Source organism: Pecten maximus, chromosome 17 (assembly GCF_902652985.1).
Source record: "Pecten maximus chromosome 17, xPecMax1.1, whole genome shotgun sequence".
Taxonomy (NCBI): domain Eukaryota; kingdom Metazoa; phylum Mollusca; class Bivalvia; order Pectinida; family Pectinidae; genus Pecten; species Pecten maximus.
This window is the reverse complement of record NC_047031.1, coordinates 6,545,014-6,565,620: the sequence shown is the minus strand read 5'-3', so window position 1 is coordinate 6,565,620 and position 20,607 is coordinate 6,545,014. Positions and strand designations below refer to the sequence as shown.

Genomic DNA, 20,607 nt, shown 5'->3' with positions numbered 1-20,607 from the left:
TGAGCGGATAGAGGACGCTTTTATGATTATGTTTTCATTTGTTTGTGTTTACTTTATCATTTTCTCTACCGCAGGTGGCATTTTATGCATTTACTTAAAGAAGAAGCATGTCATCTCCAGAAAAAGGTAAAATTACTCCTCCCACAAAAAAAATTAAAAAATAAATAAATCAATAAATTAATAAACAAATAAACAAACAAAAATAAATGAATAAATGAGGCAAATACATAAACGGAAATAAATAGAAATAAATGAAAAAAAGGATAGATAAACACATACAGTAAACAGCATGTAACAGAGTATTATCTTATTTCGAAACGTTACCGAGATAATACATTTCTATATATTTATATATCTTTACTTACCCATATTCCTTTCTTTATACTATAGGTATGGCACATCTATTTACGATATAAACCACACGCTGTAATTCATCAAATGAATGGATACATTTTACAACTTCCCCCATTCATCATTGATAAACAAATAAAGATAATTGGAATCGTCATTGTCTTTGATATATAAAATAGTTTGAATAGTGATGATAAATCATATCTTTTCGATTTTTTTCCCCTAAAATGATTTTGCAAAAATTTCTAATTATTGATTATGATTGATGAGGTATATCACGTGACTTTGACGTCTTATCCAGGTGTTGTTAAAGGGGCATTCTACACAAAAGTTTCAAAATTTCTGGTTGTTCTTCACCGTTTAAGGACACTTTCAAATGACTTTTAAAATCATTATTCGCTTCATTTTAGACTGGGGAAATTGTAGGAAATACCCTCGGTCTAAATATAGTCAGACAGACTAAATATAGCGCATAGGAGAATCCGAATACCGAAAAACGGATGAAAGGTCTTATGCAAGTGTGTACACTGTTCAGTTATAATTTCTGCTGGTATCGTAATATGTTGCTTCGTGAGGAATATTTCTTGTCGATTTTATAATGTAGAGAAATAGATCATGCTGTACGGGTGACCACAGCAAACCAATCGGAACACCTCGCCTTGAGTAGAAAAAGATGAGATTTTCTGATTGGAATCCTAACTTTTGCGGAACATCCCTTTAAGGTTATCGGGTACCGTGCATTCCAAATTATATGTGTAAATAACAGGTAGAGCTAACCATAGCACACCTTTTCCTCACCAAGACACACTTACCGGCAATACAACAGAATAGGTGCATCTTCCAGATAGCCGCGATATGCTCGAACAGGTCCAAAGTGTTATACATTTTAATTAGTTCCCTTGCGAAATAACAGGGATTTCTTTGTTCTCATTTGGTCAACTTTTGTTTTATAACTGACGCTGTAACCATTTTTATTCGCAGAACATTTACTTGAAATGTCTTATTTGATTACAGGTGTGTGGTGTGTTGTGCGCATGCGTTATCGTGTATAAAACAAATTACATGGATTTGTATTGCGGGTTGCGTCGATAAAGCAAATGAATCTTACTCTTACGAAGCATAGAATCCCGTCGATGAAGCAGAATATGCTACTCTTGCATAGCGCCTGGTTCCGTCGGTAGGACACAAGCGCTTGCTCCTCTGGAACATCTGGTACAAATATAAAAATGACCTCTACTCTCCTGGAGCACATGGTCCTGTCGATAGAACAAAATATGCTTACTCTTCCGGAGCACATGGTCCCGTCAATGAAGCAGAAGATGCACCTTGTCGTGTTAGTCTTCTATATTTTCAATTGTCTTCATGATTTGTCTCCGTTTTGTCAAATGTCAGTTAGAATTATTTTTTCGTTTTAATTTCGCATTCTCTAAGCGTGTGATGTAGTGGAAAAAATATATTTGATTTTTGTATTTTTTAATCAAGACATTTAAAATGATACTTATATGAATAAGATAGGTAGAGTAAAATGTAAAACACCGTTTGTATAATGACGTCAGCATAAGTATGGGAGTGTTATTGATGACAACACAATGCTATTATTATAGATAGTGGATTTATTCAATCGCGTATTACAGTGATATTGGTATATAAATAAATATAAAAATCAATCTAATTAAAACTGTTCATGATCTAATTTTAATTAGATTGTATTAAAATAAAATACAGAAGATATTTACATAACAATCAATGAAGATTCATATAACTCTAAATGTCATGATTTAGTATCGATGAACGTGACGTCATATGCATTATAAATGTTTCATTGGCAACCACCGGACAGTTTCAGTCATTTATTCAATATATATCTAAAATGGCTGAATGTATTGGAAAGGCTGTAGTATTTCTGATGAGCGTTTGATTTCTGTGATAGGTACAATTTCATTAGTAGGCTGAATTGCCTTTTATACGCTTTCAAAAATGAGATAATATTGGACTTAATAGAAAGGGGGCATTCAAAATAGGAAAATTCAGTTTGTATAAATCAACATTAATAACTTGTCGGTGGATAAACCTGATTCGAAAAAATAACAATCTTATGCTAAATGTTTTGGATTAACAACACTGTTCTAAAAACTGAGGATGGACAATTTTGTTCTAAAAGAATAACTGCATTGTGCTTAATATTGTGGATTAAAACATTATTTAAAAACGGATGATTAGCAACACCGTTCTAAAACTGTGGATTAGGAACCGTGCCCTAGTAAATTAACTTCTAAAAAGTAACAACCTTGCTCTAAAAATATGGATTAACACTTTTGTGCTAAAAACTGAAGATTAACAACATTGCTCTTAAATATGGATTTTACAACTTTGATTAAAAAATTATGGATTGACAACCTTGTAAGAAAAATAATTTTAAATCATCAATTTTTTACATGGAATAAATAACAATATAGTAGACATGGGATTTGCTTCCTGCTGTATTTTGAAGACAGCCCTAATTTGTGTCGTGTTCGCATGATATACATTATGTACATTACATGAAATTGACAAATTTTTTTTACACTTATTTTTACAAAGATGGCGTCTATTCCAATCCAAAACAACAATGCAACCTTCAGGTAGGTGTTTCAGAGCATATCTTCATATTTCACCCACCAGCTCAAGAGTTTGCCTGATATAGATAATATTGACAACAAGAGTCTGTCTGACGTAAATCAAACCGGCATCAAGAGCTTGTCTGACACAGATCGTACCGGGAGCAAGAGTCTGTCTTCGAAAATATATTCATCACTTACGAAAGTAGTTGACAATATAATGATTATTATGTCAATCAGACATCCATGGATATATCAGATCATATCAAAATGATTTCCATGGATGACCGCATATTATATCCTTGTCAAAATGGTGTCCATTGATACCAAATATTGTCTTTGTTCATCTGATATACATGGATACCCCATATTATGTCCATGGCAAAATAATGTCCATGGGAACCACACATTTTGTCCTTGTCAAACTATTATCCAAGAAAAAACCACTGAGTATACATCTGTCCAACACGTGTCCATGATTATTGCGAATGTCTCTCCACTGGTTGTAGAATACACAATATTCGGCATTAGCATCCTATCTTATCCCTTATCCAAGGAGCTATTTATAGACGAGGTAGTCCGAAAAAGTAGTGTAGCGCACTGAGCCGCACGTGCTTTCAGTCTCCAACTTTAACCTGGATTGCTGCAGTCGCGGGTACGTATTCCACGGAGGGTATTCTAATTCTGGGCCATACGTAGGAGAACTGGTTCCGGAAGAGGTGGCGTACGCAGCGCCGTCTACATTCATTGAAAAGTCATAGGCTGTTGATGACGTCGTGGGTAATGACATCAAGCTATAGAAGAAAAGATGATGATGAATTATCTAACTAACAAATTGATACAGACCTTCGTGTTCATCGTAAACATTTTGGGAAATGTTGTTGCTGATTAGAGTAAAATGTGCCGAAAAAATGCACTGTTCATAGAAAGTTAAAAACTAACATTTTAATTGAAAGTTTTGTTACGTAAAATATTTCGCAGATCGAATTGACAAGGAGCAAATTAAGATATATTGCGGAGAGCATTGGAAATTATATTCATCCAATTGAAAATTTGCTCTTAAGTACACAACCCGGAATCTTTGGTTTACTAGCCTCTAGTTTTATGCTAAATCGATTGATCGGGTTTCATGAGAAGCCAAGAGGTATGTTGCGACTCGTATCTCCTACGTATAATATATATCTATATATATAAATTACGGTACCTTTCTACGGCTCTGACATGCGCAGGACGGGCCTCTGCCTCCTTAATTGACGTCTCCAGTCTCCGCCGGAGATAGGCAAGGTAGACGATAGCTGCGATGAGTGCAATGAACATTAATGCGAGAACGGAAACAGTTATAACGTAAGGTAGAGCCTCGGTCTGGGAAATTCCTCCAGCGGACACCGATTTCTGAGGACTGTGACCTGTCGGAAGGAAAAGTACACGATCTAAAGAGTCTGATCTAACATTTATAAAATTCCTAAAGAGACAAATATCAAGAACATCAAGAAAATGCATATCTCGCCTGAATTGAAAGACTTATTGTACATTTCAACCAGGGTTACTACCGCTTAAAATTTCCAAAACTTTGAACCGGAAACGACAATGATGTCGTAAAGTATTTCATCTATTTTACTGAATATAATTCCAAATCTTATGGTAAAATATAACACATTTGTGCCCCTTTCAGATGCGTATTAAATGTGACGTTAATTTTAGCAACTATACCTGCAATCAAAAACTTATCATCTTCAGACTTTGACGCGCGATCCCAATCGTTGGCATGGATACAGCGAGGTATTGGTTTGTTCCATCTGCCACTATGAAGACATTTTAAAAATGGGTCGCCCTTCAGTCGATGTGTTTCCGGAGCTATACAGGAAATGACGACACTAGTTCCCGGATGTCGTCTGTAGGAAGTAAGCTTTAACGAATCTTTGTTGTTTCTAGTGATGAAAAGTTGGCGCTTTGCCAGTTCTGGACACATCACTATCCCTGTAACAGAAGTACGTATAAATACAATATTACTTTACATAATTGAGGCTTAGACAAATGATGGGGAAAACTCTCAAATCGATAAACGAACTTGTCACCTCCTTTCTTAAATGTCAAGGCAAATCCCTAATACATTTTCGATACACAACAAAACAAAACATTGTGTTCCCACTACCCCCATTCTCATTTTGAGAGCGTGACATCAACAATTCTTAACATAGATTTACACGGTGGATGTCGTCGAGGAAGCGGATGGTACTAAACATCACGGGATGGCAAGTCTTAATCACATTTAATCTTAGCAAAATGTGAAATAGGTCTTTGTGAATCTAAATACAGTCAAACTTCGATGTTTCGAAGTTCAAGGGACTAACAGAAAAACTTCGATACAGCGGGACTTCGAATTATTCATGGTTGACAATAGATCGATGTTTTCTTGATAATGACCATATCTGTTAACGGTACATGTCCTCAGTGTCTTCGTGTTGATCGTCGCCTGTCAGGCTCACATCGAAAAGTTTAGTTAATTTATACCTCAAACACAACAAAATAAAAATTCTTTTCATTAATTATACCTAAGCATTTTATTAATTAAACAAAATATGTATCGGTTACAAAACACTTATATCGCGTTTAACAGATAAAACAAAAGAAGTACAATGCACACTTACGTAAGTCGTTAGGCTTTTCTGCTAAAGACACGTGCGTTTACGTTATGTGCATATAAAATACGGAATGCCGATCGGTTGGAGAATGCATGATTGAATGACAAATAATCGATTTACTTGGATATTTATGTATAAGTTTGAAACGTGACACTTTGAATATGAGTGAAGCCATCGCTAATTGTTTGTGTTTAAAATTGGTCCGGTTGTTTTACAGTTCCGTAAAATTTACTCACCGACCGCTGATTTCAATGGCGGCGGAGATTATCAGAGACGACTACCGAAATGTTTTACCGGAGTGATTAAATGTCATGGCTTCTAAATACACCTTTTATCTACCAATTTGGTCTGATTATTAATTAACCCCATGACCGGGAGTGACAACACACGCTATCGTTATCGCTATTGTCAGTCAGGGCATTTGGGGGAGAGGTGTGAAATCTTGCCGCAGGGGTCACGACAAACACCTGTCCAGTGGTCAGTACAGGTAAATTTTTTGTTCGAATCATGAAATGTCAATTACCTATAATATCATAGCTAACGGGTCATGAAAAAAGTTCGATACATCGAAAACTTCGATTTATAAAAATTCGAATCATACATAGTTTCGTTAGTAGTGTTATATAGTGAGAAAATTCGGGACCAAGCAAAAAGTTCGATACAGCGAGAAATTCGAATCAACGAAGTTCGAATCATCGAGATTTGACTGTATATATATATATATATTTTTTTTTTTGTTTTTTTTTTGTTTTTTGTTTTTTTTGGTAAAATTACAGCTTCGTTCTCTGGTGTTAATTAAATACTTAAAGTCGGGATAAATCAATAATAGAATTGTTCGTTTTGGACAACTTCTTAGTACTTTCTGCACACAGAGTGTAAGACTTATACCTGCTGATCCTATATTATTGCATGACAGTATGAGTCGACTAAATTTGGCATTTTTTCTCTTTTTTTTTCTTTCTTAACAACTTTCTTTTTCATACTGCCGGTCTTGACAATGCCTCAAATCTGGCTTTCAATTGAGCGTTCCCCCGTGAACAAGATATACCAACAGAGTCTTTTCCATACGCTAGTTCCTACTCCTGCTTAATGCTTAGAATATGTTCGCCCTTTGTCAGTATAATGTGACCGGGTAGGTTGTCCTTATAGGTGTCTCCGGCAGTATGTTTCAGTGGGATAGGACTATAAAGTCGGCCGCAGTTCAAAAACATTAATGTCACCTGAAGTTCAGATGGGGAATTATTCGTTAGAGATGGCAAACATCCTGAAGGTAGTGGTGATCTTTTACCATATCCTCAATAAATCTCCAAGCTAGTTTCCAAAGGTCGCCAGGAAAAGTTTTATACGAGTCCTCTTACAATCCTCGTCACACAGACAGGAAACGACCACAAAATAAGCTGAACATGACTGACAATGAGTGCAATAGCTCATTATACAGTAATTGTTATAATTTTTAATATTGGATTTCAAAGGAATGTCAAGATGATAGGTAAGTTATGAACCTTTCAGCTATTCCAATGAATTAAAAATGTTGTACGGAAAACCATGCGAACTAAAGTCTGCCAACAGAGTCTACCATCTGCAAATACAAAAAGACAAAAGAGGATAAGATATTAACAACTTTTGGTACCATGACCTTGACCTTTTGAAATGTCATGACTGATATGATGCCGCTAGTGAGGAGGCGCGAGGTTTTACTGAATCCTTTACTTGATAACATAATAGTTTAAATTGTGATCTCATTTAGACATATTAAATATCCTTGGATGGTTTGAAGTCAGATGTGCTCGATGCCTGATGACCGGGGTTGTTCTGTTGTCACCACCTTAGTCTCTCAATGTTGAGAATGTACCTGGCCCTGGTTTAGCCTGGCTTCGATGGCTGGTGTCACATAAGACGTTTACTCTTCCGGAACACCTGGTCCTAATCTCCTTGCACCTTTACAAAGTTCACCATTCAAATCCATGTTTTGGTCGTATTATACTATTGTTTTATGTATTCTGAGTTTGAATTACGATTTCATTTTAATGCCAGCATTCTTTGATGTCGCTGCTACATAATCTACAAGGGCTTTGTATCCGCAAGAAACAGTAAGTGCCTATGAGTCTGATAAAATGTTTATGTCATTGCCTGAGGTATGTCATACTGACAGAAGATTTAGTAGACGGGAAGTTAAATGTTAAATATATTAACTAACTAATGATAAAATAGCAGAAACAGATGTATTTCCGTTACATAAGGTGTCTATCGAGCTTGTGAAACATGAATAATTCAATTAATAAAATGTCATTATGATAATTACAGAAATGGAATGATTGATGGAAGTTAAATAAAATATATATCACTACAGTTTCTAAATCTTGTAGTAAGTGATGCATAATGTGATTAGTAAGCTAAAAAATTACGGAGAAAGTAGTTAATACTGTGTTTTGTTTTATACTCATAGTGTTATTGTCGTTAAAAGTAGTTTGTATTGCATTTGTAATCAACAATTATGTTTCTGTCGTTAAAAATAGTTTGTATTAAATTTTATTTTAAACTATTGTGTTACTGTCGCTAAAAGCAGTTTGCATTGCATTTTGTTTTAAACCATTGTGGCACTGTCGTTATAAAAGTATTTTTTATTGTGTTTGGTCTTAAATCTTCAGAAGCATCGTCCTCAGTAGGCTGAGGTTTTTCAGTAAGATTGGATGTCAACGTCCTCACCGGAATTTATCTATTAGATAGCTTGGGTTACATTGCCGTTGGTCACTACGAAGTTGAAGTTGTTTTTAAGTAAGCTTGAGTGACACAGCCCTCGGTAGTTGTGGTTTTGAAGTAAGAGTATCATTACCCTCGGCTGGGGATAGGGGTTGATTTTATTTTAGTGATATTGGCTACTTTTCCCTCCAGATAGGTTGAGTTTATACAATAACCGTCGGTGTCAATTCCTTTGGAAGTACCAGATGAAACTCTTCAATACGTTTGCACTCAGTTGAAAGCAGTAAATTATTACTGTTGTAAATTGACATAGCTATCAGCGGAAATATGCTAATATCCTTAATTTTCGACAGGTGCGATTATAAATAGCCATGATATAGAGACGATCAATTACGTTCGGTACATTATCGATTAAGCTATTAATGAGAATATGGTTTTGACAGTATGTAGGTTGAATTGTGGCGACACAGTTATGCTAGAATGACGGTAGAGGGCGCTAATCAATAACAATCACTAGTGATTATGTCCGCGCTCGTAAACGCCCTATACAGACGACGTTTACCTGTCATAATGTCTCAGCTGCCTATTTATCATACACCATATGTTCGGACGGTGGACGACCAGTATAACACAAAGTATATGGAGTACGCCCTTCTTTCTTATTAGTTCAACGAGCAAATATTTAAATATTTTCAAAAATAGTTTATGTTTATAAAAACTGAAGAACAATTGTAGAAATTAATCAAATTGAAAAGTGAATATTGATATGAAAATAAAACCTTAATAAGGAGATTAAAATTTTAAATATATAGATTGAAAAATATTTGGCTATTGAAGTGAAAATAAAACCTTAATAAAGATATTAAAAATTAAAATACTTAGATTTCAGTGGAGACCCTTGAAAAATATTTGGAAATTGAAGTGAAAATAAAACCTTATTAAAGAGATTGAAAATAAAAAATATATAGATTTCAGTGGAGACCCTTGAAAAATATTTGAATATTTAGGTGAAAATAAAACCTTAATAAAGTGATTAAAAATCTAAAATATATATAATTTCAGTGGAGACCCTTGTAAAATACAAGGAATAAAGAGCAGGAGTTTCGGAAGCTTAAGCGTCTTCAGTAGTACATGCCACATGAGTTCCGGATCCAACACACGTCCTTTAAATCTTATCCAAATATATTGATACATCATCAAGGTTCATTTCCGCTTTTTGGATTTACCCCCTTTGGCCCGATCATCACTGACTAGTTCTAGAAGAACGAAACAGCTGTATGATCTTCCTATCATTAATGGCCATCGCTTGAGCAAGACAAAACAGCTATATGATGTTTATAGCATCATTGACGTGTTCTAGAACGAGGAAACAGCTGTGTGATGTTCCTAAAAACATTGATGTATGATGTCTCGAGTATTACGGACGACCCCGAGAAGGACAAAACAGCTGCATGATGTTCCCAGCATCACTGATGAGCCAATGGAGGACAAAACAGCTATATTGTGTCCCTAACATCACAGACGAGTCCTAGAAGGACAGAACAGCTGTATGGTGTCCCTAACATCACAGACGAGTCCTAGAAGGACGGAACAGCTGTATAATGTTACTACCACTCTTGACCAGCCTTTGAGCGACAAAACAACTAAACGATTTCCTAGCATCATTCTATGGTTCTAGAACGACAAAATAGCTGTATGATGTTCCTAGTATCATTGTTGTATGAGGCCAGGAGCATTATTGACGACCCCTACAAGTATTAAACAGCTGTATGATGTTCCCAGCATCACTGATGGAGGATGAAACAGCTGTATGGTATCCCTAGCATTTCTAACGAGTCCAGAAGGACGAAACAGCTGCATGGTGTCCCTAACATCACAGATGAGTTCTAGAAGGACGAAACAGCAGCATTATGTCCCTAACATTATTTAAAAGTCTTAGAAGGACGAAACAGCAGCATTATGTCCCTAACATTATTTAAAATTCCTAGAAGGACGAAACAGCAGCATTATGTCCCTAACATTATTTAAAAGTCCTAGAAGGACGAAACAGCAGCATTATGTCCCTAACATTATTTAAAAGTCCTAGAAGGACGACAAAAATGTTATGATGCTGTATGCCAGCTATTTGGTAGAAACATAACATGTTCTTAATTTATATCAAAAAGTGACATTTATACGATATCTGACACTGTCCTCAGTTATACCACTCATTTTCACAAATGTGGAGGATATTTAAATATTAAAATATTTTGATATGGCTACATTTCCCTTTGAGGTCATATGACAACAGTTATCTTTTTTATTTAAGGGAGAAGACGTATAGGCTTTCTGGCCTATGTTTGATCCGAATGGTATCGTTGAGGTCTGATCTATTAAGGTATGTTTCTTTTACAATTAAATAATTAAGTCATATACAAGCTATCAATTGATAATTGAAAATATAATTAAAAAATACCAGGTAATTATATAATTTTATGAGTTTTCAGAACAGGTTTTTTCATTTCATTTGTGTTTCTCATTGTATATTTGTTTGCATGAATTTCCGTATAATTTCTCAGAACAAGATCACAAAAGTGCCAGAAAATAAATTGAAAATAAAATGGAATATTTTAAAAGCAAAACTGTTTTACCAATTTATTGTGTTTTTCTCATAGTGTTAATATTTGCTAGGATTTCCGTATCATTTCTCAGAATAAGAGAAAAAAAAACAAAAACAAAAACAACAACAAAAAACACCCCAAAAAACCTTTTACGTTGAATTGGATATTTTAAATACGTTTTGCTAATTCATTGTGTATTAATGTATTGTTTTTAGTTTCCCGGATGTTCTTTTAACTTCTCAGAATTATGTCACATAATTCGTCAAACAATGATTTATGAATCATAAGAAATATTTTGAAGTAAACATGTATTTGCTAAATCATTATATCTGTCATTGTTAAATTTTAATCTTCTAGGTTTCCGTTGGTAAACAAGTTTATGTTGTGACGTCATAAGACTAGGCTTATCGGATAGATTTTCAAAAATTTAGAGTTGGCTAACCGACTAATTAATGATAATTATATCGCCGTCATATTACTAATAGTTACTGCCCCCTAACTTCAGGTGTTTTACCCATACCCATGTAATGATAACTTGAATGTACAAAATACAAATAAGATATTAGTATCTTTCAGTAACAATAAATAATTAAACAAATATATCAACTTTATTTATCTTACAATTGCGAAACAAAAGATGCCAACTTTATTCATTTCTCTTGTTTGCCAGGATGTAAGTGCACGAGAAGTCTAAATGTGGGAGAAAATCCCACGTGTTCAGAAAGGTGACCCACATTTTCACGTCCATTCGGAGAATCGCACCCTGCCCGTCAAAAGTCAAATAATTGATGTTGATATAAAAAAGTCCAATAATTTAAACTGCTTCATAATTTTAGATATTATATTTTAAACGAATGTCAAGCACTTGTGTATTTTTTAAATCGTGCCACTATTCCAGTGAATTAAATATGGCATAAAGTTTATGGCAAACCTTCGGATGTCAACAGCGGTGTGATCCGGATTCTTTATTATACTACACTGCATTATACACGTCTGGTTTTGTAATTCTTACACTGCTCTGTAGGCCCCAATGGATATGACAGCAGTTTGTCATATTGCATCCGTCATAACTCTATGCATGAAGAAAAATATGTCATAAATTGAATAAGCAGGTTAAAACATAATTACATCAATCATAAATGTGTAATACAACAATTTACTTAACATATATTTTCATAAATTTTAATAATTTTAATTTACGCAGCATAAAACAATAGAATTTAATCCATTCATATTTCAAAGCCAAGATGAATTAACATTAATTGTAAACACACATCAGAACGTTTCGGACGTTTTATGGATAAGAGAGGTGTTGTATAAATATCAAAATTATACCATACTTAAGAAAACTTATAAATATTAAATAGGCTATAACGTCACTATAGTGTTACCATTACTGGCTTGGTATAATTCCATATTACTGAAAAGATTCTACAACTCACAAAAGTGTATCACCTTTATGCATTCAGTTATATGTTTATAGATAAAACTACATGCTTCCGTTAATTTACATGGAGGATAATATCGCAAATTATCCTTTCCATCATACATCTGTTTCATCTTTCTAGAACTCGTCATTGATGCTTGGAACGTCATATAACACTGTTTTAAGGCTAGGAACGTCATACAGCTGTTTTGTCCTTTAAGGTCTCGTCAGTGATGCTAAGGAAATCATACAGCGTTTTTTTTTTCATTTTAGGACTCGTCAGTGATGCTAAGGAAATCATATAGCTGTTTCGTCCGTTTAGGACTAGTCATTGATGCTAGGAACATCATACTGTTTTCGCCTGGGATTTGTCAGTGTTGTTTGGGACATTACACAACTGTTTCGCTCTCCTAAGGCTCGTCAGTGCTGCTAGGGGCAACATACAGATGTTTTGGCCTAGGACTTGTCAGTGTTGTTTGGGGGATAACACAACGTTTCGCCCCTCTTGGACTCGTAAGTGATATAAGGGAAGTCATTTATCAACTCTATAGTAATGTCAACTGCGTTATGTACTTTATTCCCTGAAAACATTAGCCTGTTGAACTTTATAAACTCTACAGTAATGTAAAATGATTTCCGCACATTATTCCGCGAAAATATAAGCCCTTGAAATTTATCAACTCTACAGTAATGCCAAATTGATTTCCGCACATTATGCACAGAAATATAAGCCTCTTGAAATTTCTGAACTCTACGGTAATTTCAAATGATTTCCGCACATTATTCCCTGGAAATATAAGACCCTTGAAATTGATCAACTCTACGGTAATGCAAACTAAGTTCCGCACATAATTCCGTGAAAACATTAGCCCCTTAACATTTATCAACTCTACAGTAATGCCTACTCGGTTTCGCACATTATTCCATGAAGACATTACCCCCTTAGCATTTATCAGATGTACATTAATGCTCACTGAGTTATAGCCTCGCTATTCCCTGGCTACATACCTGTCATGCCGACCCATTAACATGTTAAATGTCACTAATATTTCCCACAAGGCAACACTCTCTTGTCATGGTGGTTTTTAAAGTTCAGTATTAATAGCAGCACATCAAAGACCCGTCTACATAACTTTCCTTATATAGGCATCTCATTGTTTTGTTGTGACAGACATTTTTTGTAGAATAAATATTGAACTTGTATGAGATTTTGTGACCTAATCGCGAAACAATGTTTATATTGGGGCTTACGAATATTACTTATCATTTATTTAAGGCTACCTTGACTTTCTATTAATCATATTGACCCTATTATCAATACCATCTCATTACATGTTTTTTGTCACAAAGTCGATAGCGCAGTTACGATTGGTAACACATGCCAATTGTTGCAAATGTGACGTCATCACTGCGTTTCGTCACAAAGACATAAAAATGAAGTAAAAATGTCAATTAAGTATTGGTAAAATATTCCATGTTACATTGTAAACAATATTTCACGTTCGTTTTTTTATTCCATAAGAAATTATGAAATTTGTCATGACGTCATAGCAAGTTAAGGGACCGTAATATATCAATCGGTTAGAGCGCCGACCACGTAACCTCTGGTGAAGATCCGGGTGCATGGTTGGTCGCTCCCTACCCGTGTCGGATTGTGTTTCTCGGGACGCTGATAAAGGGCCCGTTTGTAATGCCGTGGTTGTGTCCTTGGGCAAAACATATTAACCCAATCGCACATGATGACATGCGACGGACATTCTGTATGTTGTTCAGTGAGGTAGTCACCAGCTACTACAAGGAAACTACAGCTAACATTACCCTGGCTGTTCACGGGGCGATAAACCAAGCAAACGAACATAAAGACATTACAAGCATATTATTTTGTAAAATTAAGCCATATCACTGACTATTGACACATTTTATCGTATATTAAATAGACGAACTGGGATTCAAAACAGATTTAGATGTTTATTACTCAAGTAACACCTTTTCCAAGCCCTCATTATAACTCATACAGTTTTACAAGTATTGATTTTGGTTTTGCTATTTTTTTTTTTTTTTTTTTTGTGTTTGTAAACTCCGCGTTGCATGGACACGTCGAGGCCATAGGTATTAATAGATCCTAAAATAGACTACACATATAGCGGCTTGGAAAGGGCACTAGGAAGCTATTGTCGTGATAAGAAATAATATCACAACCTAACACAATGCATTACGCTGTCATATTCACTTTCACAGAGAAAGAAAGAATGAAAAATCTGGGATTATATCACCCGGAAGTTCTCTTTTAAAACATCATCACAATCATATAATGGAATCTGTTAGACAAGCGGAAGACCTAGTATGGCTCGAGTCAAATGGAGGTGTCTAATAATTATATTACATATCTTTAAAATATTTTTTTTAACTTGAGACAAGTAAATTGCATTGCAAAGGCAAAACATGAAGTCGTTACAGGAAAATATACTCATTTGCTGTTATATTTTGACGTCATAGGCAAAAAATTGAAGAAAAAAAAATACACATTTTAAAACAGCGCTATTTTTACAGCATGCTATAATGTCACGAGAATTTACGTTATTCAGCCTTTACTATTGACTTTTTGTAACAAACCCCTGGAGATAGGATTTATTTTCCTGTGTCAGTTGTTAAATGACATAATGACTAATGAGCAATGTATGGATGCCATAGGTGTCACAGCAGGGGAGTTCTGTTTGGTTTGGTGTCATAGGAGGGGTGTTCTGATTGGTTTGGTGTCACAGGAGAGATGTTCTGATTGGCTGGAAGTCACAGCAGGGAAGATCTGATTGGTTGGGAGTCACACCAGAGAAGTTTTAATTGGTTTGGTGTCATAATAGGGGCGTTATGTTTGGTTGGATGTCACAGGAGGGATGCTCAGGTCGTTTTGGTGACAAATGTTTTGACGTGTTGGGTGTCAGAACAGGTAAGTTCTGATTGGCTGGGTGTCACTGCAGAGAAATGCTGCGCACTCGTGAAAAATATCAAAATATTAGCCCCACTCGTGAAATATATTTGGTATTACTGAAGACACTGTTAGATATCCTCTAGACCCTAATGATGATATTATATGATAATTAATACCGTATATTTTTCATAACTGCGATTAAAACTAGGAGACTACGCAGTGGTTTATTTTGAAGAAATGCGGACTGGCGATCAAAACCATTCATTAAAATCCCAATGTCAGACGAATTGGTTGCTGCCGTGAAGGCAGAAAAAAACAGTGGGCATAATGTTATAATCATAAACGTCTCTCATAGTCAAAATGAGTCTGTTAGACTAAATTTGAAAATAAGTTATATGTGAAAAGCCACCATGAATTTGCTGTGAAACTTCCATGAATTTGATAAACAAACCCAGGTTTTTGTGTTTATCACTTAGGGGTGTAACTCGGCCTACGTATTTTCACGTTCTATTTTTAGCTCTTTATTACATTATTTTATTGATGAATTGTTGACGTCAATGAGCAGATCTGAAGGGAATTTAGTGAAGATAAATAAATAGGGGAGTATGAAATTTAACTTGATAAATTCTTATATTCTATAAACATATAAATAGATAGTCTTAAAAGAGGTAAACATTGTTCTATACTATTTGCATTTCAAATGTCTGAAATAGTATTGAAAGATATTATTGCAAGGATGATTTGTGAAAATATTTTCTGTGTTTTCATTATGGGCCATCAACCCATTCAGATTTTCATTTATTTTGATCCATCTTGAACTTTTGTTCTCCTGTCATCAACACTTTAGGCCCATAGCATCACTGACGAGTCCTAGAATGACGGAACATCTGTATGGTGCCACTAGCACCACTGAATAGTCCTAGAATGACGAAACAGCTGTATGGTGTGCCTTGCATCACAGATGAGTCCTAGAAGGATGAAACAGCTGTATGGTGTGCCTAGCATCATTGAGGAGTCCTAGAAGGACGAAACAGCTGTAAGTGTCCTGAAGCATCACAGACGAGTCCTAGAAGTACGAAACAGCTATGTGGTGTGCCGAGGCATCACTGACGAGTCCTAGAAGGATGAAACAGTTATATGGTGCCCCTAGCACCACTGAATAGTCCTAGAAGGACGAAACAGCTGTATGTTGTCATGAGGCATCACTGACGAGTCTTAGAAGGACGAAACAGTTGTATGGTGTGCCTTGTATCACTGACGAGTCTTAGAAGGACGAAACAGTTGTATGGTGTGCCTAGTATCACTGAATAGTCCTAGAAGGACGAAACAGTTGTATGGTGTGCCTAGTATCACTGAATAGTCCTAGAAGGACAAAAGAGCTCTGCCGTATCTCACTTTTAAATTGTTTAGAAAGGAACTAATATCTTGTTTGAATTTTGAGCAATCCTTTTTGATATGTACTGGTGTTTGGCTAGTAAGTAGATTTCAGATTTCAGAGAATCACTAAAACCGTAATAGATGAATGAATAGAAAAATGAACATGTTTTATAACATGATTGCTATCTTTACTATCTGTACTGTCTACGCCTTTCTCAAGGAATGCTATCATAAAATACATTCGATCTATTTTTTTATGAAGAAAGTATTGTGTGATAATTAAATCTTACAATCCACTTATATATCAGATATCGCCCTTATCCTTGTGTGGATGTTAAGATTGGTTGTATGATAAGATAAGGTCACGAAAAATGTCCATTAACGATGTGAAGTATCAAAATACTGCTTCCGTTAAGAAGGCTGTAAGCAAGATGAAATCATGTTGAATTATACTCCTATCCACACTAGATCAAATCTATAATATCAGGTTTTTATTCCCAAAGTCTTTATCATTCTAGAAGACCAAATTGAAAATCAAAGGCTGTATCTATTGCTGCGATGCCGAAAACACAATAAACGGATCTTAAGCATCTTTTGTTATCCTTAGGATGGGCGGATGGCACAGTGGTAACACACTTGCCTTTCACCCAGGCGACCGAGGTTCGATTCCCGGACGTGAGAAAATAGGAGGTCACCTGCCCGACCACGTGAGTTTTACTCGGGTTCTCTGGTTTTCTCCCATAGTAAGACCCCTCGTACGCTTCCATTGGGGCTAACAATAGTGACTGATATAAGTTAATATTACTTGTTTCGCAATTGTTGAAAAATAAACAAAATTTACAACATTTAATGATTTGCTTGAGTACATATTTGAACAATAAGTAAAACGTATAAATGCATTATCTTTACATTGAAACATTTGTACATACAAGACTTGCTCGCCAACAAGGAACCTTTACTTCCAATATAAAATACTATGAATCACCCATGATAATCCAGGTACGTGTGTACTAGTCGAGCATGCTTCAGAATACAGGTTAATGAAGGCTAAAGCCCAATATTCTGTTTTACCAAGAACATATATCCTTGTGTCAAACAAGGAAATAACGAATACAAACAAAACCGTAATTCTTACTCAAAAACGGGGGAGGGTTCAATACAAACCAGATTATGTGGAGACCCAGAAAATTCATCGGGAATATTCTTTTTCTTTCTTTTATTATTATTTTCTATGCGAAGTCGACATTATCAAATAACGCAGGTAACTGTTACAAAGCTCCCGCCATTACCTCATATATCTCGATGCCTTATATTGTCCTTCGGAAGCAAGCTATCTTCTGGTTTTATCGCTCACACTAATGTTCTCGATTTGAAGCCCTATCGATAGATGGATCCGTCCTAGACTAACATTGCGGATAGTGTCGATGCGGTAGAAGACGGTTACTCATCCAGAACACATGGTCTTCTCATTACAGCTCTATGTGTCTTATATTAATGACCTACTGTAAACCACATGATGTATCTACTATAAAATTACTATACTCTCTTAGAATAATAAAACAAATCCTATCAACTCTAGTCATATCAAGCTCTTACAAAAGAAAATCTCCATTTTTTTCAGTAGCGCCATCTACCAAAATAGTCTTAACCGTAACCTTAAAGTTAAAAACCTGCTATCAAAGTTTACCAACCAGCTTATTATGTCAATGCTTTTCAAAAATCATTAACTTATCTTATCTTACGAAGAAATCAAGGATCTTAATTATTATTATGCACAACTGTCTGATTTATTGACTTATCGTCAACCCCATGAAGAAAAGGTTTGCCTACTTCACAATTTTTCTTCATCTTTTGAAAATATCTTACCAATAAAATGTTTACTGGTTTGAAATGACACCAGTTGGTATAGAATAACCTTATCGTATACTATATTCCACAAACGTACGGTAACCAAGTCTCAAAGAGAGTACACATCAACAGACATTCATATCTGTATTGACTTTGGTTGTCACACGAGTTTGTGCTTTTCAGTCCATGTTCCTATTTCTTATCTTTACATATGATACCATGTTTTATGACATTATGGTATCACACATTTACAAATTATTGTACAATATTTTCAATAAAAATAAATAGATAAATAAATCCTTCAAATGAAAAGAATTTAAGATAATTCTGTGTTAGTTCTGAGGGTCATTAGATTCCTCACCATTTTTCCATTTTCGTCAAACATAGCTAAATGAAGGAAAAACATTTTCTTGTAAACAGATCTATCTCTAAATTTATGAGATTAAAACTCATATACGATCCTGTATACATCTGTACGGATATTAAGATTGACACAAACACTTATTTTCTCACCATTTTGGCAAAGCGTTGCAAGTTTCATAAATAATGCATGGGGTTAGATATCACATATGGTTCTGCACAAATGCAAATAACATAAGCTGGGACCATTTTGTAAATGTTCAGCTTTTTACGACGGTCTTTAATAACATAACACTGAGTCAGAAGAAAAGGATTGTCTTAATGACATCACCGACTACCTAATGAGTCATTATGAAATATTTGTTCCGCATTTCCCCATTGACACAATGCTAAGAGGCAGTTGCCACCATACATCCTATAACACCCAGTGCCTCAGGCTACATGTATAACACCCAGTGGGTCATGTGACATTAAATTTTTAATTTTAGATTTTTTTTGTTGGTTCATTTTTTTTTTCAAAGTTGATGGAAATGGTAAGACAATGTAAATATAAGTATTGAACAGTGGTTTTAATGTTGTTATAGTTGATATGGCAGCAAGATGTATGGTGGGCAAATGTAGCATGGAAACCCTAACGGGTTCAAATGCCATTTGCCCACCATACATCTTGCTGCCATATCGACAATAACAACACTAAAACCACTGTTCATTGCTTAAATATTAACAGAGGAAAGATGTATCACCTACCTTTCATAGCTGACATTTTGGAGGAAAAAATCACAAAAAATTACATCATCACTGATCTTCTTAAATGGTGTAATCCACACATCTCGAAACATCCACAAATTTCCTGGCCTCTGCTATCTCACATTTTACCTTCCTCGGATAAACAACATGTTTGTGAACCGTCTCCGTACACAAGACTGGAAGGAGATCCGAGACTCTCTTTTACTAAAACAGCTATGATTAAGATAGAGCGAGTTTTTGTCTTTTTCTATAAATCTATCAAATTAGCTAGTGTGTACTCAAATCCTGTCAGCCAGTTGTCACCACTATACATGTTTGTACATATCACAATACGCTCATTTGTATTAATAAAAACACTATCTCATTTACATGTGTTTGGCACTCAATGGGATATGTAACGTGACAAAATTATTACACGAGTATACACATCCAGATATATTCTAGTATAAATTTGCATCAAATTAAGTCAAACGGCATCATAGAGTGGTTCTACGATCAAGGACTCGTCAGTAATGCTAAGAGACTAAGTTTTGACATCAATGAGGTGAATGGGATGAATGGTATACAACTGAGGTTTTGATCTTAAGATTGAAGGTGATTTTGGCTTTTTTATCATACGTAGCGGAAAACAAAATAAATAAAAAATAAAAATAAATAAATAATAAACAAAAAAATAAAAAAAAATAGATAAATAATAGAGATGAGATCGGTACGAACCGTTCACGTGACTAGAGACTGTCCTATATGACGTCACAACAGAATTTTTCTGGAAATTGAGTGTAAATAATTCTGAACGAAATAAATTTAGTATTTGCTTTTTCGAGAAAGTCTATTATATCAGTAATCATTGGATATATTCATATTCCATGAAGTTGATAATGCTATATTAACTTATAAAATCAATTTGATTCCAAAATTATTTATTATTGTTAAATGTTATTGAAAACACAGTTAGCATATCATATAAACAAAAGTTTTCATTCATTCATTAGAATTACAACGATTACTTTATAATTTTAACATGATTATAACA

The 20,607-nt window shown here is 35.0% G+C and overlaps 1 protein-coding gene across 1 annotated transcript; it reads right to left on the bottom strand.

Annotated features, from left to right (window-relative positions):
• Nucleotides 1–1,946: 1,946 nt before the first annotated feature.
• LOC117315709 lies at nt 1,947–19,864 on the bottom strand. Its single transcript, XM_033870064.1, has 4 exons — nt 19,575–19,864; nt 4,659–4,925; nt 4,153–4,354; nt 1,947–3,742 (listed from the first exon to the last, which is right to left on the bottom strand). The coding sequence occupies exons 1-4, from the start codon at nt 19,588–19,590 to the stop codon at nt 3,508–3,510; spliced, it is 720 nt and encodes a 239-aa protein (XP_033725955.1). The 5' UTR covers nt 19,591–19,864; the 3' UTR covers nt 1,947–3,507.
• Nucleotides 19,865–20,607: the final 743 nt, after the last annotated feature.

Bases quoted from the DNA above. Each gene is read 5' to 3' on its own strand.
- LOC117315709 (XM_033870064.1), bottom strand. The intron at 4,355-4,658 runs GTATAGTTGCTA...TCCTTCCGACAG, and splicing joins TGATAAGTTTTTGATTGCAG to GTCACAGTCCTCAGAAATCG. The intron at 3,743-4,152 runs GTACCGTAATTT...TTTCTTCTATAG, and splicing joins CATGTCAGAGCCGTAGAAAG to CTTGATGTCATTACCCACGA.